This window comes from Harmonia axyridis, chromosome 3 (assembly GCF_914767665.1).
Source record: "Harmonia axyridis chromosome 3, icHarAxyr1.1, whole genome shotgun sequence".
Lineage (NCBI taxonomy): Eukaryota > Metazoa > Arthropoda > Insecta > Coleoptera > Coccinellidae > Harmonia > Harmonia axyridis.
In genome coordinates this window covers 41,125,821-41,153,159 of record NC_059503.1, presented here as the reverse complement: position 1 = coordinate 41,153,159, position 27,339 = coordinate 41,125,821, and the positions used below count along the sequence as shown (strand labels likewise).

Genomic DNA, 27,339 nt, shown 5'->3' with positions numbered 1-27,339 from the left:
TTCATCAACATAAATTAATTCATAATAACATTTTGTTATATATGGACGTCCAAAAAGCGACCCATGAAAATACACCCTAATGAAATGGACGTCGAAAAAGCTGACTCTGTACTGAGTATATACAGTAGTCGGACCTGTTGATACACTCATTCAAGAGCTGGTAAATTCCAATCAAATTAATAAGAGGGTTGTGAAAGAACAAAAAAGAATGTGGGGATGCATACTTTCTAAAATATTGAAATATTCATAAATGATAAGATTTTTCTGGATGAAAATATAGTATCTTATGTCAGTATATACTGCTTACATCAAATTCCATTCGATAAAATTCAGCATGCAGAGTTTTTTAATTCGTTCGGAAGATGTAAATCCAAAGTTATCAGAAAAAGCCGTATATATTTGACTATTAGGAATAGTGTGATAAGATATGTGTATAGTTACGCTAGTAACGGAATATCATAAAAAAAATAATAACATACGAATAAGTCAAAAGAATGTTTTCCCCAATTCTGATTAATCAAAATAAGTTAATATATAGATCTATACAAGTGCCTCTATAGATTCTTTGTAGTTTTGTTAAAAAACCCTAAATCTCTCATTTGGTTGCAATTATTGAATTGATGTATGTCGTCAAATTGAAATTGAATTGGAAATTTATTCATATTGGTCCCTATATTTTCGCCTAATGTTATTCCAAGAATTAGTTGTATCACATTTTTTTTTCGTGAATATGTATAAGCAATAGAATTTAATATATTGTGTTATAATTCATGACCGATCGGAGCATTAATGTATATCAATTCCAATGTGGGTTGAGAATAATGAGATACTAATTCTGAGACAACGTTTTTTTCGAACTAACCATTGAAGTTGATGAACTTTGAAATTTCAACGAGGAAAATATTATATGTAAAAATTCCGTGTTACGGTGATAATTTACGAACTTTTCCGAAACGACTCGACCAATTTTTATGAAAATGTAGTTTGTAGGTATGAAAATAGTCCGCGAGGTATACAGGGTGGAAGGAACGACTTCAAAACTTTCAGCGTAGAATTAAGATTCAAAAAGGAAAGATGAATTCATGAACGAGTAGAATCAAATCAATAGCCCTCAGGGTATTCAAATTGGATTTATCTTTTTCCCAATATAGACAAACGCGCAAAAGCTTCTGATTTCAGGTCAGTGCTTCTTTATTTTTTTTAAATTATCGCCATCAATAGATATGATTATTTCTATGTACTCCTCACACGTTAATTATATTGATGAATATGGATATTGCTTCAATAATATTGACCGTGTGAGGTAGCCTTCAGGAATAAAGGATATATTACTTTCGAAAATATCATACATTCAATCTAGAGAATCAATGATTCGAGTTGTTTGTTTTTATCGACGGTCATTCCAATTTCTGTGATAGATTTTTCTACCACACCCTTATTATTTGTTATTTTTCATTTAATATCAATAATATTTAAAAAAAATAATTTATATAGCAGATCAACAATTTCCATAAAAAACAAAGATATCAATTAAACATCCCATAACGGTTGGTCGTTATGAAATTCACGAAGTTAGTTAATCTATATACTATCATCTCCTTTCTGTCTCTCACATCATCATCACTTCATCACACGGTGATATGTGGATAGACGATTTTCGTGAGTATTCATAAATGCAGCTCCAAGCACTTCATCGAGAAGCGACGCTACGCATGGAAAACAGTTTTTTTTAGATAACAAAGTATAACGGACGTCCCTTGATCGCACTGTATAAGAATTATTATGAGACTATGTTGCCAAACTTTATGTCGTCAAATGCTCTCAATATGAAACGGGGAAGATGTATATAACATATACGCGAGAGGTAGTAGTCAGCGCTACGGTCGTTCGTTGTTTGAACTGAAATATACGATTTTGTACACGATGAGAATACCTGACGTCATCGGCAAAAATTGACATACGCACTCAGGACGTGCCATGAAGTCATAATACATTGAGAATTGGGCAAAACAATTCGACGTCCGTATATCGGACGTCGGATTGCAAGAGGACGTCGAAATGATGGTAAAACGACAATGTATGGCTCTCCAAAGGCGGTTTAATGTATATATATATATATATATATATATATATATATATATATATATATATATATATATATATATATATATATATATATATATATATATATATATATATATATATATATTTTTTTTTGACTGTTTTCTATTGCTATTGTAGAGTCCTGAAGAAGGTCCCCATCGGGATCGAAACGTCGACTAAATGAAATAAAGAAGAGTGAAATTATAACACTTATCAATTTTCCCACACCCCTTATCATACTTATAACTATTGTTGTATATTGGGAATTAAAATTGTTGATATTTAAGCATGGGGTTTTATGCAGAAGTAAGAAACAACTATGGAAGAGTAGCATATGAGGCGTTGAAGTCATGGTCTTCGTACAATATGAAACTGGCATCTTATAGAAACCGAAGAGTGTTCCTTTTGGAATGCAAAAGACAGGGTTTACTTCCCAAACATATTTCCAGCAATATGAATTATTTGTTCAGCTCAGCAAGTGATTCAGGTTCGTCCAGACAGGTTCAAGCTATGTTGGAGAAATCAAGGCGTCTCGTTCTTCAATTTGAGATCACTGTGACTGTGACCAGGATAGGAAGAATGGAGTGTGAGTCTTCCAGGTTGTGGCAGATCTTGGAGGGGTTGCTTCCACCAGAGATGCTAATTCGTTTTGAATCTTACCAGTCCAGAAGGTACAGAAGAGAATTTGCTGCTATCAAGGAGAGAAATCTGATGAAGGTGAGAGCTCTATCGGATGAACTTCTAAAGAGAGTAGAACCACAAGAAGGGTGGGTTAGGAATGTTAGTTCTGTGATTATACCAGATAGAATATTGAAATTCCTAGCACTGGGCCCCAGATTCGGCATTGATATTCCTTTGAAGGAGGTTTCCATGTCGGGACTGTTGGCAGATGTAAGAGCATTATAGACCTTAATGATAGACTGTCAGATGAGGGGAAGAACATCAAACGTTCCCAAGCTGCTAATATTATAACCAACTACATCAAACCTGGAAAAAGGACTAATAATGTTTTCCAGAGAGAATTTTACCACTGTAAGAGGTACCTAAGTCAACATCAAGAATTGCTTGTGTTACGGGCTGATAAAGGCAATGTTACGGTATTGATGGATAAGGATCAGTACATAGAGCTCTCCAACACAATTTTGCTCAATGAACAATATTACTAACTTCTTCCTAACAGAGATCCAACCATTACAATACAAGGTAAATGTAATGCATTGATTAAGCGATGGGTCAGTGGGGGCCACATAACACAAGTACAAGGTAAATTACTGTACATTTATAATTCAGTTCCCGCTAGATTCTACGGTTTACCAAAAATCCACAAACCCATTCTTGCCTTGAGACCAATAATATCATCTGTCAACACCCCCACTTCCAAACTGTCAGTTTTTGTTTCAGACATCCTGTCTAAATATCTTTCTTCCACCAGAAGTAGATATTTTATTGAAGATTCCTTTGCTTTTGCCCAATGTGTGAATGGTTTCCAGTTACCTGTTGATTATGTCCTGATCAGCCTGGACGTTGTATCTCTTTTCACCAACATTCCTGTAGAGTTGGCAGTCTCAGCTGTTGAGAACAAGTGGGATACTATCAAAAACCACACTAGTCTACCAAAAGAAGAATTCATATATGCCATTAAGTTCCTGTTTTCTTCTAACTATTTTCTTTTTAATGGTAGGTTCTTCAAACAGGTGCTCGGTTCCCCTATGGGTTCCAACTTCAGTCCGTCCATTGCTGAAGTAGTAATGGATTTCCTTCTGGACTGCATTCTTGTTAGCATTCCTTTTCACATTCCTTTCATCAAGAAATATGTTGATGATCTAATATGTGCTGTACCTAAAGACCAGGTTGCTTTCGTTCTAAACAGGTTTAACAGTGAACATAAAAGTATACAGTTTACGTTGGAGGAAGAAACAGCGAGTGGTGTCCCATTCCTGAATACAAGGGTGATTCGAACACCGGAAAATAGGCTGATTCTGGATTGGTACCGAAAGCCAACAAGTTCAGGGAGATACTTACACTATTTTTCCAATCATCCACATGGACAAAAGGTAAACATGATTTTAGGATTGAAGAATCGCATCGAAAAAGTTGCCCATCCAAGTCTAAGGCAGCAGAATCTGAGGTTATTGTTACAATTGATGCTAGAGAATGGATACCCAAAGAGGTTGTTGTCCAGATTGATATACAATACCACTCCTTCGAGACAGCCAACGAATGGAGAGAGGGGCGCATCCACCACTGTGGACACTGAGAACGTAGATAGAATTCTTTACTCTTCTATTCCCCTAATAAATGGTATGACTAATGCATTAATTAACCTCCTAAAGACCACACAAATTAAATTGATTCCGAAATCTTATTTTAAAATTGACAGACTATACAGTCGAGTGAAAGATAGGATGACTGTTGATAATATGAGTGGTGTGGTGTATTGTATTCCATGTTCAATATGTAGTGAGGTGTATATTGGTCAGACATCTCAGCTTTTGAAGAGAAGGATTGCTCAACACAAGAGCGACATCAAGAATCCAAATAAGATTTGTGCCCTAGCAGACCATACCCGGGACAAAGATCACCCAATGGATTATGATTCCACCAAAATTCTTGAATGTGCAGTTAGTGGAAAGAAAAGATGTTTCTTAGAGATGTACCATATTAAACGCCACACTTGTTCTATGAATTACAGAAGGGATGTAAACAATATTAGCTCCATCTATACTTATTTGATTCATTATGACCAGTTTGGTGGCAGTGAATTGGATGGATCAAATGGAATGAATATTTCCACAAGTTCTACAGTCGGGATAACGTAATAGTGAAATCTATGTTCCGGACTATTTCTGTGAGAGGGGATTGGATTCGGTTCATGGAGTCTTTCAATAATCGCATTTGTTCTGAGTTCGGTGAGAGTGAATTACTGCGACCAAGTGTGATTTAATGCTATTCTATGTTTCATTTGTCATGTGCGTGTATTCTGTGGCAAGTCTGGTTGACAACATTTTTGACAACCTCTCATTTTGTTGATTATTCTGTTTACCTTATTTACATATGATAATTGATTTCTACTCTTGTGCTAACGAAATATCAGATCTTTTTTCGCTAAATTTGTTGATGTTCTTATTCATTGCTTTCTTGAGAGCTATTGATTTGTGTTCAAATAAGATCTTTACAACTCTGTATTTCGGTATGTACTATTTTTACATGTTTTGTGATTGCCATGTTTTTGACTGTTTTCTATTGCTATTGTAGAGTCCTGAAGAAGGTCCCCATCGGGATCGAAACGTCGACTAAATGAAATAAAGAAGAGTGAAATTATAACACTTATCAATTTTCCCACACCCCTTATCATACTTATAACTATTGTTGTATATTGGGAATTAAAATTGTTGATATATATATATATATATATATATATATATATATATATATATATATATAGCAATTGAGTGTTGCCTTGTTCTGTGAGGAACCGGCAACCTCGAAGCCTTACCCTACAACGGTGATTAAAAATAAAAAAAAAATATATATATATATATATATACGATTTTTATCAATTTCCTTTGCTTGCAGGTCAGGCATTATGTGCACAGTGCAGAGATAATACTCATAGAGCAAAAATGTTTTCTAGCCATGACATTCTTCATATGGCGAAGTGTACAAAAGAGCCCAAACGCGTAAGTTACTTTTCAATAATTTTATTTCCATGAAAAATTCTCACTTCTTTCCGATCAAATAATTTCATTATATTCATGGCTTATGATTTCAGAATTGCATCATTCGAAACGTTCGAGAAACTACTTACCAACGAATGATAAAACTATTATAATTTTAAAAATTTTGGATACCACTCAATTCATTATTCCAAACATAACATTTTTGCCCTAACGCCAAAAAATGGCATCATATTCATTTAAAATCAATAAAATTGGAAAATATTGAGCTATTTATATCGGATGTCCAAAATTCGTTGTCTAGTGAGGGGATTTCAGAATTCCTACGAGGTAAAAAAAAATTGATGGCATATTTTCGGGGTCGATTTTTGGAAGGATGAATCTGGTGGAAATCGCAACCTAATAAATTCAAATCTTTTCCAGCTATGAGAGAAAATTGAAAAATGGCGTGAAATGAGATGTTTTCATAACTTCTTTATGATTGATGCTGTTAACATGAAACAAAAACATCCTGCAGGCTTTTTGTCAGTAGACTGCATTGTATAAAATATAAGGTTTCCCAGGAGTAATTTTACATATTCATACCAGAGATACATAGAGTAGGACTAGGTGAGTACGGATTGACTGCAAAAATAATTTCTGCCTTTCCTAAGAAAAACTACAGGGTGGGTTTTTATATTCATGAAAATAGTCAAACCATCATCAGAACCAAACTTATCGGCGTAATTTATTGAAACTTGGGATGTAATTGACACATGCCGGGGTTAAGTCAGAGACATATTAGTTTTTTCAATATTCCAGGACCGGTCTCATCATTTCTCATTTGAAGTGTTCAGGTTGAAAATATCACTTTGTATTTTGAATTTGAATTCATCGTTCATATTTTCAAAAATTTCGAAAAATTCGATTTATTCGTGAGTGAGACAGATGTCTCACTCACACACATAACAATCGTGAATGGATATCAAGAGTAAAAATCTTCTTTAAAACCAGTGAATGTTCAGTATATTATAATAATTTGCTAATAAATGGAATGATTTATCAGTGAAACAACAAGAAGCAGAAAAAATTATGCTCGCAGACAAAATATGAATTCGTCGAAACATTTTTTGCGGCCAATTTCTATTCTGAGAACATGCTGACAGCTGAGATTTGAGTTGTAATTAATTATCACAGATTACAGATACCATAGATGGGACACTACCCTCCCTAGAGCGAATTATTTGAAACATAGCTTCCCCTGGCGTCTGGTTCTCGAACAAACTCGACAAACGCGGGAAGTTTGAAATGAGTGGTTTTCCTATACTTGTTTTGAATTTGAATTCAAATGGTTTTGGTTATCGCAGCACCAAACTCCATTCAAATTGCTCAATACGAGATATTGAGCAATTCGAATGAAGTTCGGCGCTGCGATAACCAAAGACCATTTGAATTTTTTTATAAATAACTGGGACCATATGTGATGATATTAAATTTTGTAGAAATAAAAGTCGTTAGTTATAAAAAAAAAAATTGAATTAGCAGTAATTAAAAATGAATAAATTAGTTTCAACAATAATATACGACAAATAAATAGCATACATAGGTATAAATGAATTAACAATAAATAAGTATCACCAACACATAATTAACATAAACAAATAAATTAATATGAATCATTAAATAATTTTTTTTCTCTTTGTATCAAAGATTCTTTCCGCTTTCAATTTGATGGGATCTACAAATTCTTCACAAAGGGAAGTTTGAAGGAATTTACAAAATTTTGTGTCGGTACCATTCATAATTTCAATTACCTGCTTACACCACCACTGCAAGGAACACCTCATTGTGGTTTCACATTCTTTTTTCCGCAAACTGTGTCCATTACAGTTTAAAATTTTGAATTCTGAATTTTTCATTAGAAACGATGTTGAATAGAGGAAATGTTTTTCTTTTCACAAATTCGCGGAATAATATAAAAAAGGTAATTTAAAGAATGCCTAAATGAAAATTATACACACTGCCCAGGTTTTGTCAATGAATTTGCTTCCTACTTAATTCTTGCCAATTATTTGGAGCCATTTATCGAAAATATCCAAATTCCTCTTAAGGGAACAATGTGTTACACTTGTCGCATCGGTACATCCAGGTACACAACATTTTTTTATTTTTAACTTGTTTTATTGAAGCACTTACCTTGAAATTTGGAAGTATATTTCTTTCTTGGAATTAATTTATACGACGTATGCAATTGTACTTACTTCAAAGGAAAACATAGTTTCCGGTTTTAGTTCGATATTTGAAATGAAAATGACAGCCACAGATTACAGATAATATAACCCTCGCCTTCCCCAACTCGAAATTAAGTTTTAGTTCAGGAACCGGTTGATTGGCACCACTGTGGGCGCTGTTCACAGATTACAGATACAAATATGTGGCGCTGTTTGTTAGTCATTTTTTTTACGTTTGATTTGTTGTCATTTTCATTTCAAACTAAAAGCTGAAACAAGACGTTGTTCATTGAAGTATGTACAATTGCCGTACGTCGTATAAATTAATTCCAAGAAAGAAATATACCTCCTACTTCCAAATTTCAAGGTAAGTGCTTCAAGTTTCAATATAATAAATAATGTATTTATTTTATCAGAATGCCGAAAATAAAGAAGTTTTGTGTACCTGGATGTACCGATGAGACAAGTGTAAGACATCGTTTCCCTAAGAGAAATTTGGATATTTTCGATAACTGGCTCTAAATCATCAAACCAAAAAATTGGCAAGAATTAAGTGGTGAAAAAATATATTGTCAAGAATTGGGGGACATGGATTTTATTCAGGTACGGCAGTACAAATATGGAAAGTTGACAAATCCTAGGCAGTGTGTATCATTTAATTATATAATTCCGCGAATTTGTGAGAAGAAAAACATTTCCCTCTATTTAAAATCGTTTTTGATGAAAAATTTAGAATTCAAAATATTTATTTAATCGGATTGGGGGAAAAAGTATGTGAAACCATTATAAGGTGTTCCTTGCACTGGTGGTGCAAGCAGGTAAATGAAATTATGAATGGTACCGACACAAAATTTTGTAAATTCCTTCAAACTTCCCCTTGTGAAGAATTTGTAGATCCCATCAAATTGAAGGCGAAAAGAATCTTGGATACAAAGAGAAAAAAAATTATTCAATGATTCATATTAATTTTTTTGTTCATGTTAATTATTTGTTGGTGATACTTATTTATTATTAATTCATGTATACATATGTATATTGTTTATTGGTTATATATTATTATCGAAACTAATTCATTCATTTATTGTTGTTGATTTTTTCTCAATTTATTCATTTTTAATTACTGCTAATTCAATAAATATTTTTTTATAACTTACGACTTTTAATCCCACAAAATTTAATATCATCACATATGGTCCCAATTATTTATAAAAAAAATCAAATGGTCTTTGGTTATCGCAGCACCAAACTCCATTTGAATTGTTCAATATCTCGTACTGAGCAATTCAAATGGAATTTGGTGCTGCGATAACCAAAGACCATTTGAATTCAAATTCAAAACAAGTATTAGAGCCCGTTCACATGACGAGCGGTCTACGCGCGATTTGAAACCGCGCGTTTACAAGTACATGAATTTTCTTCGAAGCGTACACATGCCTCCGCGCGTTTTTATGGACCGCGCGTAGAGCGCTGTTCTAGAGCTTGCCCGTAGTAACCGCGCGTTGGCTCGCGGTTTGAGATCATAGGTTTCTAATGTAACCGTTCAGATGACCGCGCTTGCACGAGCTGATAGATGCCAGAGACGTATTTACGTATTTTCCTTCGATCCGTTCGGTCAGAAATATTTCAAAATGGAACCGGACGCTCCTAAATTATTCATAGATGAAATTAAGAATTTTCCTGTAATATGCGACATGACAAGTAGTGTATATTCAGATAAAAACTCAAGGAGACGGGCTTGGGAAGAACTCGTCATCATATCCTGTGAAGGAGATGCTAATGAAGAAAAACTATTTATTATGTGACCACATAAAAATGATAATAGCTCTTTATTTAGAAATCATGAGATACACGTAGAACAAATACAAATGAAGAGAAATAGTATCAAAATAACATTCACCCACCACTTAACAGCAGAAATCTACTATACTAAGTATATGGTTCTAATTATAATTATTCAACAATAAATTAAATATTATATTCTTAAATGGTTTATAATTATTTATTTCTTTGATTTCATTAGGCAGTCTATTGAAAAACTTTAAACAACTGTATGCTAGCTGCTGTTTGTGTTGAATTTAATTTACATTTTTTTTTCTGTCGAGCCACGTGTCCTGCCCACTGCCACTTCAATTCTGCAACACGCGCTATAATATCTACGACTCTAGTTCTTTGTCGGATTTCTTCATTCCTTTTACTGTCTCTAAGGCAGACATTGAGCATAGTTCTTTCCATCGCTCTCTGCATCACCCTCAGCTGGTTTGCGGTCTTCTTAGTTATTGCCATAGTTTCCAGGGCATATGTCGCTACCGGTAATATGCAGGCATCGAAAACTTTCCTTTTAAGAGTCTGTTTACACCACACTGCTCGGGAAGCAGAGGGGTCGCAACGTGAAGGGGCAAGAGCGGGTGGGCGTCGACTATCGTAGTAAAAATATAGAGAACGTATTAGGCCCTCAGCCCAGATTGAATGAATTTGTAACGCATTGGGATGATCTCGTTTCTTTCTCGAGTTCTACTGGTGCGTGTCGGAATATGCAGCCGCATTTTCGACATTTTGATGAAATGAAATGATTGTCAAATGGTCACCTATGATTATGGTTGTAATTGTAAAGACGGTTTTTTTATAATAAGAACAGAGTTGAGAAACACGAACTGTTTTTTAGGTTTTGAAAAAGTTTGCATTCCAACAATTGTAGGAACTCCGGAGAGTGAATTATAATTTCCCCAGTTTCGATAAGATCGTTTAGCCCAACTACCATCACAAAATACCGTTATTGAAGGTGTACCATTTATGTCGATACTTCCACATTCGATCGCTTAGTTCACTTCTTCTGCTGCGGCTTCTTCCATAGATTTCAACGCTATCTGTTCCCAGGCATTACATACTTCATTGTGTACTCTTTTATTTTGAAATTATTATGATTATTATTATATATGATTATTAGGATCATTGTAACAAATTTTGAATGATTTTCTGTTACCTACTTCTGAATAAACTTTCTTTCTTCTTCTTTCTTTATTACAGTGAAAATGAAAAACAAGGTCAACTGAAGCGACAATAAATTATTCAAAATTGGTATTGAAAATCGTACTTTCTACTACAATAAAACAATTAATTTGCAACTTAAAGTGAAATTATTACCTAACGAACATACAAGGGATAAAGACCTTCCAATATTGTTTTGAATCATCTCGATAGCGTTTACCGTTCCTGAGAAAATCAAGACCGAATTAGTTAAGAAAACGCCTGAATTTGCGCCGCGTGAACGGACTCTTAAGAGTCTGTTTACACCACACTGCTTGGGTAGCAGAGGGGTCGCGACGTGAAGGGGCTAGAGCGGGTGGGCGTTGACTATTGTGGTGAATATATCGTGAACCTATTAGGCCCTCAGCCCAGATTGAATGAATTTGTAACGCATTGGGATGATCTCGTTTCTTTCTCGTGTTCTACTAGTGCGTGTCGGAATATGTGGCCGCATTCTTGACATTTTGATGAAATGGAATGATTGTCAAATGGTCATCTATGATTAAAGTTGTAAAGACGGTTTCTTTATAATAAGAATAGACTTGAGAAATACGAACTCTTTTTAGGTTTTGAAAATGACCCTTTATTTTCCATAATTACTTCATATCAAATTGCGAATCCAAATAAGCTTTGATATACCGTTATTCTCATTTTTTGAATTGTTAAAAACCCTTATGAATTAAATGGAATGAATTTTGAACGAATCAAAATTGTTAAGTTTCTTTAAGAATGTTGATGAATTTATTTCATAAATATCTACAGTTAGGAATTCATAGGAGACTAGAACTTTGTATAACTCAAATAAATAATGAAGCTTGCTTGATAATGATATATTTAATAATAATAATAATAAGGCCTTTATTTCTTTAAAGAAATTTCAAGGGGAAGTTCACCCATAGGTGTTCTACCACTTAACCCTTGTTGATACATGAATGAAAAAAATTAAATACATACATACATGGTGTGTTATCCATCCAATAACATTGATTAAAAAATATATAATAATAGAGCATAAAGTATTGAAAAAAAAATTTCCTTTTTTACCCTCTCGGAGATGGAAGGTGAGTTAGGAGGAACTGAGCAGGTTTTCTTTGATTTTGTTCCTGAATCTGTGATCAGTTGTTTCAATTCATAAGGTATAACATTGTACAATTTACAGATGTTGTGTCTGAATCTTCTTTGAAATGTTGAGGTTCTACGATGAGGACATGTAAGCAAATTTCTATGTCTGATATGAACATTGTGAACATTAGCTCTGTATTGCAACTTATTGAAGAGATAAGGTGGTCTTCTCTTCACAACTAATTTATGGAAAGTACAGAGAGCATGATAGTTGAAACGAAGTCTCATAGGAAGCCAACTCAATTCTACCAGCTTATGAGATACATACTCAAATTTTCTAATCCCGACGATAAATCTTATACATTTGTTCTGTAACCATTGAATTCGACCAAGGGAGTCCTGATCCAAGCAATAGCTATACACAGGGGAGCAGTAATTGAACAATTTCAATTTGCCTTTTTTCTCTTCAATTTTTGCTCATCTTGAAGATCTAATTTGTATTGAGGATCCCTTATTTTTAAGCCTCTTGTATGTCTTGGATCAATAATTTCAGGTAAAACACAGTCATAATAAAATTTTTCGAGTTTTGGTAACATTTTTTCTTCGAAAAACTTGTTGTCGATGTTGACTTCGATAAATAAAAAGTCTTTCAAAGTCCACACGACAAAGTAGCATTTTTCTCTTTCAGCTATATTTAATTGTCCCTGAACTTGAAAATAATAATTATGACTTTGTTTTAATCGATATTCCTGGTCTCCATTCTCTTCCAAATATGTAATTTGTTTTTGTTGAATAGCGTCTTTTATCTTATTATTTCTTGCTGAAAAAGGGCATTTGATTTCAACTAAAAGATTATTTCTTTCAACAACGCCATCTGGGGAAGCACCTAGAAAAGGCCATTTTTTATTAATAAAAAGGCCACTATTTGTAATCTTCGAGCATAATTCATTTTCTAACAGACGCTTCGCTCGATCTTCATTATTTTTTCCCCAATCTATAGCTTTTGCAGAAAATTGTTTATACAAAATGCTTTCAACTGTTGAGCAACAACTTGTCGTACCACGCATTTTGCATATTTTTCCAAATATTGAAGCCGTCAACAATTTCCTCCCCTGCTGATGCCAATCAGCGGAATCAGTTTGAAGTCGTGTTTTCTGCTCAATTTCCTTATAAACTTCTTCGGTCTTGATCAAATCCCTCAAGAATTCAGCCCTATATAGTGTTTTTTAAACATTTCTGAACATCCTACCTACAAAGTGTCATATATCATTTTGAAGGGAAAAAAATAACGAATTCAACGAAGTAATGATACACATGGTGTTCCGTTAAAAAAAACATAAGTTTGTGTTGAATCTTCAAAACCATACCCCGAAAAAAAATATTGAGTGCGCCACTGGATTCTACGCAGAATTCTGATTCAGGCGTAGTTTTTGCCTCAGCATTATTTCTAATAACTTCGGAGATAAAGGAGGGGTCCGAAAAGTATCAATTTCCAAAATCACCCTGTATCTCTTGAACGGAAACAGTTATGCAAAATCTGATTAGACCAACTTAAGTTTCACGAAAAAGTAGGAAAGGAACGTGAAAACCGCAAGGCTCTATCTTAAATAACAAGCGAGAAACCTGGCTGTCTCACCCAAAATGGGATGCACTGTACTCTTTGAAAATATGAACGATAAATTCAAATTCAAATGTGATATTTTCGACCTGAACAAATGAGAAATGATGAGTCCGGTCCTGGAATATTGAAAAAATTAATATGTCTCTGATTTGACCCCGGCATGTGTCAATTACATCCCAAGTTGCAATAAATTACGTCGATAAATTGGTTTTGATGATAGTTTCATTATTTCCATTGAATATACAAACTCACCCTTCTATTAAGAAAGGGAGAAATTAATTTTTTGGAGTCAATCCGTAGGTACTCACCTAGTCCTACTCTACCTCTGGTATGAGTATGTAAAATTACTCCCGGGACACCTTGTATATTACTCAAACGAATATTAAAATTTTTCGAGGAAAAAATGATCTTGACAGATTATCAGAATAGTTTCAGAACACAGCCAGTACAACCAACGCTATATATCAACTACTATGCAGAATTACGAACTCATTGAATGGGGGAAATAATACAGCAGCCTTATTTCTAGATTCATCAAAGGCTTTCGATAGAGTGGACCATGAAACTCTATTGAGAAAAATGGAGACGTATGGACTTCGAGGAGTAGCACTGTATTTGGTCAGGTCTTTTTTGAAGGATAGAAAAGAGTTTGTAATTGGAACATATTGAAATTAAGATTCCCCTCCGCATCTTACGCAGATGGGATAAAACTATACCATATATACCATAGGTCGGAGTGTCCTCGATCTCTGCAGAGTGAGCCAGATTTCTTGGTAAAGTGGTGCTTTGACTGGTTGCTTCCATTGAATGTATCCAATGTATTTATATTTAGGCAACAATAATCCCGAGTCATCATTTCATTGATGGTGTTGCCTGAGCCACGTCGATCTGGGTGTTGTTGTGAATGGTGACCTACCTTGGAGTCCTCACTTTCTTTATGTTTGTAATAAAGCAAAACAACGGCTTGATATGTTATATGATCCGGATCTAGATATCGTTGCTGCACTTTACGAGACATATCGCCCACTCCTAGAGTTTGCTGTTCCAGTCTGATATCCATGGCTTCAACGAGATGCTCAAATGCTTGAGTCTCTGCAACGGCGTGTCATACGGTTGCCATATGGGGTGCAAAGACCTACTTACCAAGATCGCTTGACTATAATTTGTCTTGACACATTTGCGGATCGTGAGCATCGTGGATTGTGACGTTGAGAGCATTAAATGGTTTATTCGACGCCGATCTATCGCTCCTCTTTGAACACCAATCATCTAAGAGGGCATAATTTGAAATTGGCGAGGGAAAAATTCCATTCGAGATTCTGTGAGAATTTTCTGAGGAACCGAGAATGCGACAAACTGGTACCATGAATAAAGGTAATCATGGAGGACTCGTATTAAAAGATTTCAATCGTCTGAGTGCCTTCTTTTGGAATGTACAGGGTGATGTTCGTCTCATGAGTGAAATTTCACAGTTCAATAACTCTCTAACTAATCGACCGAATAATTTCAAATTTCGAAGTTTTATCACCCTTTACTATCGCCTTTCTTCAATATTTCTGAAATCATCTAAAACAGATCCGGACTAGGAAAATTTCAGACTTTTTCTATTTTCGTGTATTGGATTACTGCACTGTACATGAACATTATAATTTTTTTTCATTTCCGTGACCACAAAGAATCAATTAATTATAAAAATGATAAATCTTTGCTTGGCACCATCATACAGCGTGATCAATAAACAACTTCTTATGAAAGAAATTTCATACTTCAAAAAATCTTGAATTCATTGGTGGAATTATTTCGAAAATTGTAATTTTTTTATGATTGCCTTCCCTGAGTTTGTCTTGAATTATTTGAGAAAACTTTTAATAAACAACTGGATGAAAAATAGAACAAACTCGAAAACAATGAACCAAAAACAAAATGAATAAAATATTTTCAGTTCAGCAGGAATTGTTCAAGATGGTATCTCTCCATTTCAATACATTTTTTAGCGAGTTGATGAAGTTGTTTCACAGATCTCGCTATCGTATTCGGTTGAGATTTAATAATATCGCAAAAATCAATAATTCTTTGTAACAGTTGCTCCCTACTGTTATAATCTGTGCCGCATAGACCTCCCCATTATAAATAATCCGAGAGTGTTAGATCAAGCACCAAGCCACATCTCTACACCTCTGCCAATCCATCTGTTTTAAAAAATCTCAGGAAATATTCGCGCACTTCTGATGGATAGTGCGCAGGAGCTCTGTCATGTTGCAACCACAATGTTTCGGTTGGAATGTTTTCTAACAAACCAGGCAAAGTATGCTTTGAAAAATTCTTGAAATTTCTCCTGTCAACCTTACGAATTACTCCTGTTTACCTATTTTCAAAAATATTAGGGCAAATCAAACGATCTAACTTTGGAATATCCTGAATTATTATTCCGAATATCACGAAAATTGTTGATTCAAATGGCGAACTGCAAAATTGAAAATAATTCTTTCGATAAATTCAAGATTTCTTGAACTACATTGATCACTCTGTATGACGGTGCCAAGCAGAGATTAAGAATTTTTATTATGAATAATTTTTTTTGTGGTTACTCACAAAACGACAAAAAAACATATTGTTCAGTGTCACGTACAGGGAGATCCAATATTCATGAAAATAGAAAAAGTCCGAACTTTTTTCCAGTCCGGATTTGATATATTCGATATCAGCAATATTGAAGGAAGGTAAAAAAAAGACTGCAATTTCCGAAATAATTCAACCGATAAATTTAAGATTTCTTAAAGTATGAAATTTCTTTTATGAGGGAATATTTATTCACGGTGCCGAGAAGAGATTTGAAATGATCATTATGAATTCGATCGTTGTGGTTACTAAATCGGAAGAAAATCATAATATTAACGTATAGGGCGATCCTATATTTACGAAAATAGAGAAAGGCGAAAATATTCCTGATCCGGATCTGATTTATTCGATTTCAGAAATATTGAAGAAAGGCGATAATAAAGAGCGACAAAACTTCAAAATTAGAAATTATTCGGTAGATTAGTTGAAGAGCTATTTAACCAGAAAAAATCACTCAGAAGCTAATGTTTATTTATCACCTATATAATGTCTTTAAATAAATAACACTTGATTACTTTAACTTCATTTAATATATATAATATACAACTTATAATTTGATTTAAGAATATGTTTTCTTGAAGACTAGAGAGAGATTTTACAGACAGTTTACAGGTTATGTCATTTTACCTGGACATAGAATATTTATTTATTAACATTAAAATATATCTTCTTTTTGTTGATATATTACATTTCATCCATCCTAAGATGAAAAAAATGAAAAATGAATGTTTTTTACAAATGCAACCTATCAGGAGCCTTTATGTTTCTCTTAGGTCTGGAGATTGGTGGTAATACAATATTGTCCCTACTAACACTATTTTTAGTTTTACCATTACTAACACAAGTTTCTATATTATCATTAGTAACACTATTTTTAATTTTATCATTACTAACACAATTTTTAATTTAATCATTACTTTCATTCGTTTCTTCGATATTTTCCTCATTTAAATTATCATCATTTCTATTACAATTTTGTTTTTCAACATTTGCATCTAACCAAGAATCTACATTTTCGATTATTGGTTTCATATTTACCCTTTTATCAGAAATGTCTATTTCTAAATCATCATAAAATCTTCCTATTTTAATCATTTGATCCAAATGTCTTTTCCATCTTAATTTTTATTATCTACCGGTGTACACATATATATTCTTCTACCCAATTCATTGCAAATGATTGCCCTAACCCATTGTGGTCTAGTCCTATCTCTATAATCTTTAGTATAGATTTCTTCCCCTTCTTCAAATTCAATTTCCCTATTACCATAGTGACACTTCATTTGTCTCTCCCTATTCGAATTTGCTTCTGACTTCGTTAAAAAAGCAAGTCTTGTCTTGACCTGTCTACCGAACATTAGTTTTGATGGAGTTTCCCCCGTTGTGCAATGAGGAGTATTGCGATAAGAGAACAAAAACTTATTTATCAGATATTTGAGAGATGAACCCCTCTTTCTAACGTCAATGAGTAATTTTTTTATTGCATTTTTGAAAGATTTCACGCTATTCTCTGCTGTACCATTCGTTTCAGGATCGTTCGGTGGTGAAGTGGAATGTTTAATACCGGTTAATCTACAAAAATCTTCAAACCCTAAACTTGTCAATTGAGCCCCGTTATCAGGAAAGATAATATTTTGTAAACCAAATCGAGCGAAATAGTCCCTTAGCATATCTATTGTGGATCGTGAATCCATTTTACCCATTTCGTATACTTCGGGCCACTTGGAATATGCGTCTATGATGATCAAGAAATGTTTTCCCTGTATTGGCCCTAGAAAATCTATATGAATTCTGTCGAAAACTTGATTTCCTTCCGCAAACTTCGTTAAAACCGCTTTATTTGGATTTTTAGCCAATGTCATACAGAGACTACAATTTTTGACATATTTCTCAATATATGCATCTAAATTAGGCCACCATAGATATTTTCTAGCCAACGCTTTCATTTTTACAATTCCGTTATGAGCTCCGTGCAATTCCTTCAATATTTTCTTTCTGAACTTGGAATTACCACTCTAAATCCCCACAGTGAAATTCCGCCTTCAATACCAAGTTCTTAATTCCTCCGTTTATAACGTACACGTACAGAAAATTATATATGTAATTATCTCTGTGACTTGATTTTGTTCATTTCAATGAGAACGAATAAACATATCTAATCGCGTACAGGCTATTGCCTCTGCGATCAATGTTTATGTTTAATAAACTAATATTATTATTATTATTATCTATCTATCTATATAAAGTAACAACTCTTCCGAAGTATTATCAGACCAACCCAACCTAACTAAACCTTGCTTAAAACATTGTCAATCCTTGTCTCATTACGTATCTCTTTGGCGCTTATCGGAATCTTAACTTTAAATGAAAAATGAAAATAATCAACCAATATTTCACCTTTTCCTCTGTTCAATCGGAAATCTAGAAATTCCGTCGGATCCTCCATATTCAGAACCTTGGAAATGGTAATTAAATCCACTGAGGAAAAGCGCCCATCGTGGTAAACGTCCCGCAGCCATCTGAAGGATGCCTTTATTTTCTCCGAATAGGGCTAACAGCGGTTTGTGGTCTGAACACAAAGTGAACGAATTTCCTAATAAGTACTGATAATGTTTCTGCACAATCGGTTTGAATGTAACACCCTGTAGTTTGTTAGATTTTTAGATTGATAAAAATGAGCTGTTTCCAAACATGTGTGGTACTTGTGGTCTAGCAGACAGAATATGAAAGTAATTATTTCTTATTTTATACATTTTTATTAATCTGAAAATGTATTATTATTATTATTTGAACTGTTCTCTACCCTACTCATTTATAGAAACCCAGGCAGGTCGTCAATGTCGTTAATAAAATTGACAAACTACTTAGGGGCCTTAGCCGTTACCTCTCCGGTATCCAGGACCGGCTTACCCATGTGAATGGTTCTTATGCCAGCCAGCTCCGGACACTTGCATACCAAGTGTTCGGCGGTTTCTGCTTTCGATCCACAGAGCCTGCAAATCTCGTCTGCTGACTTTCCCATACGGTACAAATGATGTTTGTATCGACAGTGCCCCGTCAGCAGTCCCACCATCACCCGAAGCTCGGCTCGCGACAGCTTCAGGAGCTTTTTGGCGTAGGTAGGTGAAATCTTCACGAATTTCTTTGCCTGAACAAGTTTAGGAGTGTTAGTCTCTAGTGGATTGTACTGCTGTTCAATTCCAATAGCTGGACTGCAGCTTTATATTGGCCTCTTCCTATCCCACAGAAAGGCTCAGGCCCAGCAGGTGTTAACCTTGATGCACTTTTTGCAAGTTCATCAGCTCTTTCATTTCCTTCAACCCCACAGTGCCCTGGTACCCATAGTAGAGTCACCTCATTTCCTCTGGCCAGTTGCTTCATGGTGTTACGGCACGGTCAGCAGAGACCCCACGATTCTAGGAATCTCAGCGTGGTTTGGCTGTCCGTGGTGATGTAGATATGCGCCCCCTTGAGGTTCATTTTGAGACACTCCTCGGCGCATACTTAAACAGCTATTACTCGGTCTGAAAAATCGAGGGCTCACTTCCTAGTGCTTTAGAGATCCTCAGTTTAGGTCCATATATCCCAATGCCGGTGCCCTTCTCTGTTTTTGATCCATCTGTGAACCATATGGATGACTTTTTGTCCAGACGATTTACGAGACTAATTGCACTAGGACGGTCATTTATAACCGTTTCAAAGGGAGTTTCAAAATCGTAGGTGGTTGGCATAATATCCGATGGTTTTGCGAGGAGGTTTGAATCTAGTTCATTCAGTATCCTCATATCTCCAACCCAGTTTCCAGGAAGGAGCTTTCCATTAAGGAAAATTCTTATTGCTTCGAGCAGGCTACATTTCCTCATATGTAGGTGTAAGGGAGGCAAATCTAGTACGCCAGCCTTTGCAGTTTCTCCAACCTGATGCGTGTGGTGACCTCCTCGGTTTTTGTCCACCATGCTAGAGATGCATAGGTGACAATAGGGCATTCCACCGCTGTGTATAACCACAGTACCATTTTCGGTTTCACTCCCCATGTCTTTCCAAAGAGTCTTGTTACGTTATTTTTCTCAACAAGTGAATTATTTTCAAATATTCTCTAGATGTAACATAAATAAGGTAAAATGAAGCTCGCGGCTTAGCTCTAGTGGAGAAGGGGTGGATTCTATAATTTTTTTCTTAATTTAAAATGAACAGCTCAATAAATAGGGGGGGGCGCCAGATAGTTTTAATAATATCAATCGAATATAAACAAGATTCCTACTTTTCTGTAAAATTTCCAAAACTACCAAATTACTAAGTACTTGAAGAGAAAAGCGTTATATTTATGATATGAAATGTAATTAATGAATTTGAATTGAGTGCACTTAAGTATGAACAATAATTTAAAAGAATGAATGCCGGCTTTCATTTACAGAGAATTTCACAGATAATGGTATTCAGATAATGGTATTCACAATAAAATAATAAACTGTAGGATTTTAGTTGAATTTCAGAGTCTATATATGGTCCAATATGGTTATTCAATATATTCAAAATAAATGATTAATTTTGGTGACTTTCTCTAATGAAAATAAAAGGGTTGTACTCATCCAGAGGGAGAAGTCCAGTTGATGGAAATGTTGAATTCGGTTCGCTCCCAACCGGTTAGAAGTTATTCCAACCCTCAGTATAAGGCAATGGGGGTGCCTATGTCCAAGGGATGTCTTTGCATCAACCAACACGCCAATAATTCAGGTTGATCCACTTATATATCGAATCAGTAAAATATTCAGAAGAATTGAAAGAATTGAAAGCCTAAGATGGAGGGCGGCTTTTATAGAAATTTCTATCAGAGTATGTAGAATTTTTATCCCGTACAAGACGGAAATTCTGCTTGATTCCAAAACGTGATATAAATATCCAAAATAATCAGCAAAATTATGATATTATCTGCAATTTTCCAAATAATCCAACTCAAATGGTCGAAGACAGAAAATCTTTATTCGGATTAGCTGAGATGCTCTACACTCGAGAAATACGGAAAAATGAGTCCCAATTGATGTATCTATATTTCACAGATGGGATTCAAAACAAGTTTTTGCGACGTGACAATTTGACGAGAAAAGATGTTATATTGGTTGCCTATACTTGAGAAGCGGGAAATGATATATTTATTTGAAATGACCACCCCAACACAATTTCTAGCAATTCAATACCAGAATCGCGAACCAGACAAAAACAATTAGAAATTGTACCCGACGATTCCACTTCAGCGGTACATTCATTCTCCAAGCAGAAATAATATTAAAATAAAAATGATAAAAAGAAAAAAACGTTACAACTCCCCCCCAGGTAAAATGAAGAGTTAAGCAAACTCTTCAACAGATCCTTCCTTCAGATCATTCACGTGCCATATTCCACAAGACTTACTCGAATCATCCTCCAGTTCATAAGACCAACGACCAAGCTTAGATTTTATCCTAAATGGACCGACATATCTAGGGCTCAATTTAGCAGAAAAAAATTTAGACTTATTTGATAGAGCATGATTTTTATGCCAGACGATGTCACCAACATTATATTCTACGGGACGTCTTCGAAGATTATATCTTCCCTCGGAAGCTCTATAAGCTCTTTCCAATTTTTCTTTAACTTTATTGTATAAATGTAAAAAGTTACCAGACCTATTCAAATCGACGTTATCACGGACCACATTGATATTTTTATCAGGAATCGTTATATCATGAAGATCTCCACGAATAATATGTTCACGCCCAAAATTTATAAAATACGGAGTGAATCCTGTGACTTCATGGACTAATGTGCGAATGGCACAACTTGCAGACGGAAGGAATAAATCCCATTTCCTATGATTTTCTTGTACATAACAAGATAGAGTAGTCTTAACAACCCTATTAACTCTCTCTACAGGATTATGTTGGGGGTGGTAAAGAGCATTGAACAACATTTTCACCTTATATTCATTGCACAAGTCGGTAAAGTGTTTTCCCCTGAATTGAGTACCATTATCAGCTATGATATACTTTGGCACACCAAATAAAAGGAATACATCATTTTCCAAATGCTCGCATATCTTCAATGCGTTCGCCGATCTTAGCGGAAAAGTTAAGACAAACTTTGAGAAGTAATCAGAGATCACAAATATAAAACTATAACCCTTCGTAGATCGCGGAAGAGGTCCCATCAAATCGATACTAAGCATCTGAAAAGGTTTCGTTATAGTTGGTCGACTACCCAATAAACCTGCTGGACTTTTTTGAACTGATTTATGACCTATACATATCTTACACTTCTTAACAAAACAACTAACGTCAGAACGCATTTTAGGCCAAAAATATCTTTCACAAATTTTCTTATATGTTTTGAAAACACCAGGATGGCCACTTGTCGGAACACAGTGAATGGCATGAATAACAGACGAACGATTTTCTTTGGGTACAACAAGTTTCCAATTCAAATCATCACCTGACAACACAGAAAAATCACACTTAACATATTTAAATATTTTATCATTTTCTACTCTCCATTGTGGAAAGTTTAAAGGACTATCAAGAATTTTTGATCTCATTGATAAATACCACTTATCTTTAACGGTATTAATATCAAAATCAGAATGATCTTCCTCAGGAGTAATACTATCTATTACCGGGACAGAACGAGATAGAAGATCAGGAACAACATGATCCTTGCCCTTACGATGTATAATCTTGAAATCAAATTGCTGTAAGCGAACAGCCCATCTACACAGTCTCCCATTCGGTTCTTTTAAGTTGTGCAACCAAATTAACGAATGATGGTCGGTCACAACAGTAAATGACGTACCTTCCAAGTACGGCCTGAGCTTTTCCAATGCCCATACAACACATAAGAGTTCTTTCTCTGTTGTGGAATATGCACGTTCCTGTTTGGTCAGTGATCGACTAAGGTAACAAATGACCCTTTCACCTTGATCAGACTCCTGGGAAAGAACGGCACCAAGACCATAGTTACTTGCATCAGTCTGCACAATAAATGGCAAGCTGAAATCAGGACACTGTAATAATGGAGCACTAATAAGATATTCCTTCACAGAATGGAAGCTGGCTTCACATTCTGAATTCCAATTCCACTTGGAATTTTTACGCAGCAGCTGACAAAGAGGATTTATTCGGGCAGAAAAATCGGGAATAAACCTCCTATACCAAGAAGCCATGCCAATAAATGACCGAACTTCTTTAACACAAGAAGGTCGAGGAATCCTTAAAATAGCTTCAACCTTCTCAGGATCCACTCTGAGACCGAATTTATCCACAACATACCCTAAATAGCGAAGTTCAGACCTACAAAACTTACATTTTTCTTTATTAACTGTAAGTCCAGCGTCAAATAGTCTCGAAAATATTTTTTCAAGGATTTCCATATGCTTCTCGAAGGAGTCAGAAATTATAATGATATCATCGAGGTATACGAAAGCATACGGTTCCAAATCAGGACCAATCACCCGATCAATAAACCTCTGCCAAGCAGCAGGTGCATTCTTTAAACCAAATGGAACGCGTTTAAATTGATACAATCCTCTATTAGGAATCGTGAAAGCTGTATATTCCTTAGAAGATTCTTTCATAGGAATCTGCCAGTAAGCTGACTTTATATCGATGGAAGAGAGATATTTTGCTCCCTTGAGGTTGTCCAAAATCGCAGAAACAAAATGTAAAGGATAGGCATCTGGTTTCGTAACTTTATTCAATTTCCGGTAGTCCACACAAAACCGATATCCACCTTCTTTTTTGCGGACTAATAATATTGGCGATGACCACGGACTACGAGATTCCTCAACAATACCCAAATCAATCATTTTCTGAAGTTCAGAATCAATATGCTGTTGAACAACATGAGAGACGGGATAATACCGTTGCTTTATAGGAGGAGAATCCGTTTGTATCTCAAATTCCGTGAAATGTGTACATCCCAACCGATCACCTTGCAATTCAAACTTTTCATTTATAAATTTATCCAAAGTATCACGTTGTGCGTCAGATAAATCATTACTATCGGTGATTTGACTTTCGGATTTATTCTGCACATTTATTTCATCACAAGAAAACTCCCAACAATCCCGATTCAAGTTTGGTACTATCTCCATCGATTTCCAAAAATCTAACCCTAATATTAATGAATGTTTCAGCGATGGAACGATCAAAACGTTCACAAGTTTAATTTTACCCATAAGCTCCATGGGAACACAGACCGACCCAAGACTTTCACAGACATTTCCATTTGCCACACTACAATTCGGTGCGTCCTCACTATTCAAATTGATTCCAAAAGGCTTCAATAATTCCCAACTATCATTTCCCATGATAGTCCTAGTAGCACCTGAGTCTAGCAAACCAAGAAATTCTCTTCCGAAAACTTTAACCTTAAGGTAAGGTCTTTCATCATGACCGGAGTGAGAAATTATAAAATCCAATAAAACTTTTTGTTCTGAAGTGATATGAGAAGTTTGATCGAAACTAATGTGTTCTTTGGTAGAAGCATAATGATCATCGGGGTTCTGCCGTCTACCTTCGGAAGAGCCCCTTAATTGTTTTCCGACATCGCAGTGGTACGTGAACATGTTTTACAATCTCGAACAGTAACACCAGGAAAACCGCATTTATAACAATGTTTGGTTTTGGTCGCTCTACAAACCCGAGATGTATGACCGAGCTTCCTACAATTCCAACATGTAACCGATGATACCTGTGAACCCATATGACTAGACGACGAAGATGCCTCAACATATGCTAAATCTGGTTCAAGATCAGTTTTTCGACGTAAAGGCTTCGAGAAATTTTCTACAGAATGTTTCTTTATTTCTAATTTCGAACAAAGATCAATGAGATGATCTAAGGAATCCACCTCAATTAATCCAAGATGGAGCTGGAAGAAGGGAAGTATATTCCGCAAAACTAAGCGAAGCTGTACAGATTCAGGAACATTATACGATAGGCGCGAAAATAGAGTTGTCATACAAGCCACATAAATACCGATGTTTTCATTTTCTCCCTGTGTGCGTTTCTTGATTTCTTCAAATAACCGATCGTCTTAGTCGTGCGGAAGGAACTGTTTCTTCAAGGCCATCCCGATATCATTCCAATTATTGAATTTCTTTTTATTTGCTCTAAACCAAGTTAAAGCTGAACCACGAAAAAGGTCAAAAGCCGATTCAAAAAGTTCTTGTTCTCCAATATGTCTAGAAACTGATAGTTCGTCAACACGTTCAAGAAAAGCTAATACCGACATATCTTTACTATCTCCAGAAAATTGGAGGTTCCATTTAGTAACAGGAATCGATTTTGGATGTAATGCGCTAAACTCAGTTGGATGTGACGTTTTGTTTTTAGGTGTCGAATTACAAATATTACCATGTGCTGCTGTTTCTTCTTCAGAAGATAAGTCGTCTTCCAAATCAATATTGAAAAAACTCGGATTCAATATGCTCGCTTCTTGAAATTTTAAGTTTTTAATACGAAATTTCAACTTAGGCATCAATGTTAACGCTTGAGAAAGGAGACTACTTCTAAGTTTAATTTTATCCGACTCAGTTGGATTAGTCCTATCTATTCTTTTCACAACGTGAGCTATTTTTGATGAAATTTTCTTATACGCCGTGGTCTTATCATCACCTTCGAAAATTTCAATCGAAGAAACTATTTCCTTTATTTTATCCTCAACAATTTTAAACTCCTCATCACAATTCAACGCATAAGCAGGGTAAGTTAATGACTGACCTGACCGTTCTAATTTCAAAACATTCCTAAGACAACTTCGCATCTTGTCCACTGTACCCACATCTTCAAAACCTCTTATTTTCAACTCATACTCAAGCTCATCTTTCGATAGCCTATTATTTTCCCACTGCAAATCCATATCGATACAACTTGAATGAAAACACAAAAAAAAGAGAGAATTGCACTAAACCAATTGAGAAAATTGAACCTATAGCCCAAATTATTAACTAAATCAAATGAAGTCAGGACTTCAGGAACAAAAAATGAAAAAATATCGAAAATATTCCGAAGAATTTTCGAAACAACTTTATTGGCGTGTAGTGTATGCAAACCAAGAATTGACCGAATATGAAATCAGAATACACAAAAACCCGTTGTAATGGAAGCGATAATGAATCTAACCAAATGTTAGCAGCAAAAAAAAAGAAGTAAACAAATCTAATCTGCACTAAATGAAGTTTTTCAATAATCAATTAAGTTAAACTAAGGTATATTTTTGGAATAAAATTCAGAACTAATTTATCAAGAAGAATTATGGACCATATATTCAAAAAAAAAAAAGGGGCCCCACGTTGGGCGCCAATTATTTATGTTACGTTATTTTTCTCAACAAGTGAATTATTTTCAAATATTCTCTAGATGTAACATAAATAAGGTAAAATGAAGCTCGCGGCTTAGCTCTAGTGGAGAAGGGGTGGATTCTATAATTTTTTTCTTAATTTAAAATGAACAGCTCAATAAATAGGGGGGGGCGCCAGATAGTTTTAATAATATCAATCGAATATAAACAAGATTCCTACTTTTCTGTAAAATTTCCAAAACTACCAAATTACTAAGTACTTGAAGAGAAAAGCGTTATATTTATGATATGAAATGTAATTAATGAATTTGAATTGAGTGCACTTAAGTATGAACAATAATTTAAAAGAATGAATGCCGGCTTTCATTTACAGAGAATTTCACAGATAATGGTATTCAGATAATGGTATTCACAATAAAATAATAAACTGTAGGATTTTAGTTAAATTTCAGAGTCTATATATGGTCCAATATGGTTATTCAATATATTCAAAATAAATGATTAATTTTGGTAACTTTCTCTAATGAAAATAAAAGGGTTGTACTCATCCCGAGGGAGAAGTCCAGTTGATGGAAATGTTGAATTCGGTTCGCTCCCAACCGGTTAGAAGTTATTCCAACCCTCAGTATAAGGCAATGGGGGTGCCTATGTCCAAGGGATGTCTTTGCATCAACCAACACGCCAATAATTC

At 35.0% G+C, this 27,339-nt stretch overlaps 1 protein-coding gene and 1 long non-coding RNA gene across 5 annotated transcripts in view; both read left to right on the top strand.

Moving 5' to 3' along the window:
• LOC123676494 (RING finger protein 207-like) overlaps positions 1–27,339 on the top strand; it is a 305,011-nt gene that overhangs the window by 79,215 nt on the left and 198,457 nt on the right. For all 4 annotated transcript variants that reach the window (XM_045612399.1, XM_045612401.1, XM_045612400.1 and 1 more), the window contains one exon: positions 5,680–5,783. In XM_045612399.1, coding sequence (XP_045468355.1) covers positions 5,680–5,783 — 104 coding nt within the window. The remainder of the gene's footprint in view (positions 1–5,679; positions 5,784–27,339) is intronic.
• On the top strand, positions 8,248–8,895 carry LOC123676498. The gene is made up of 2 exons (XR_006746954.1): positions 8,248–8,357; positions 8,407–8,895. It is a non-coding gene; the product is annotated as an uncharacterized LOC123676498 (long non-coding RNA).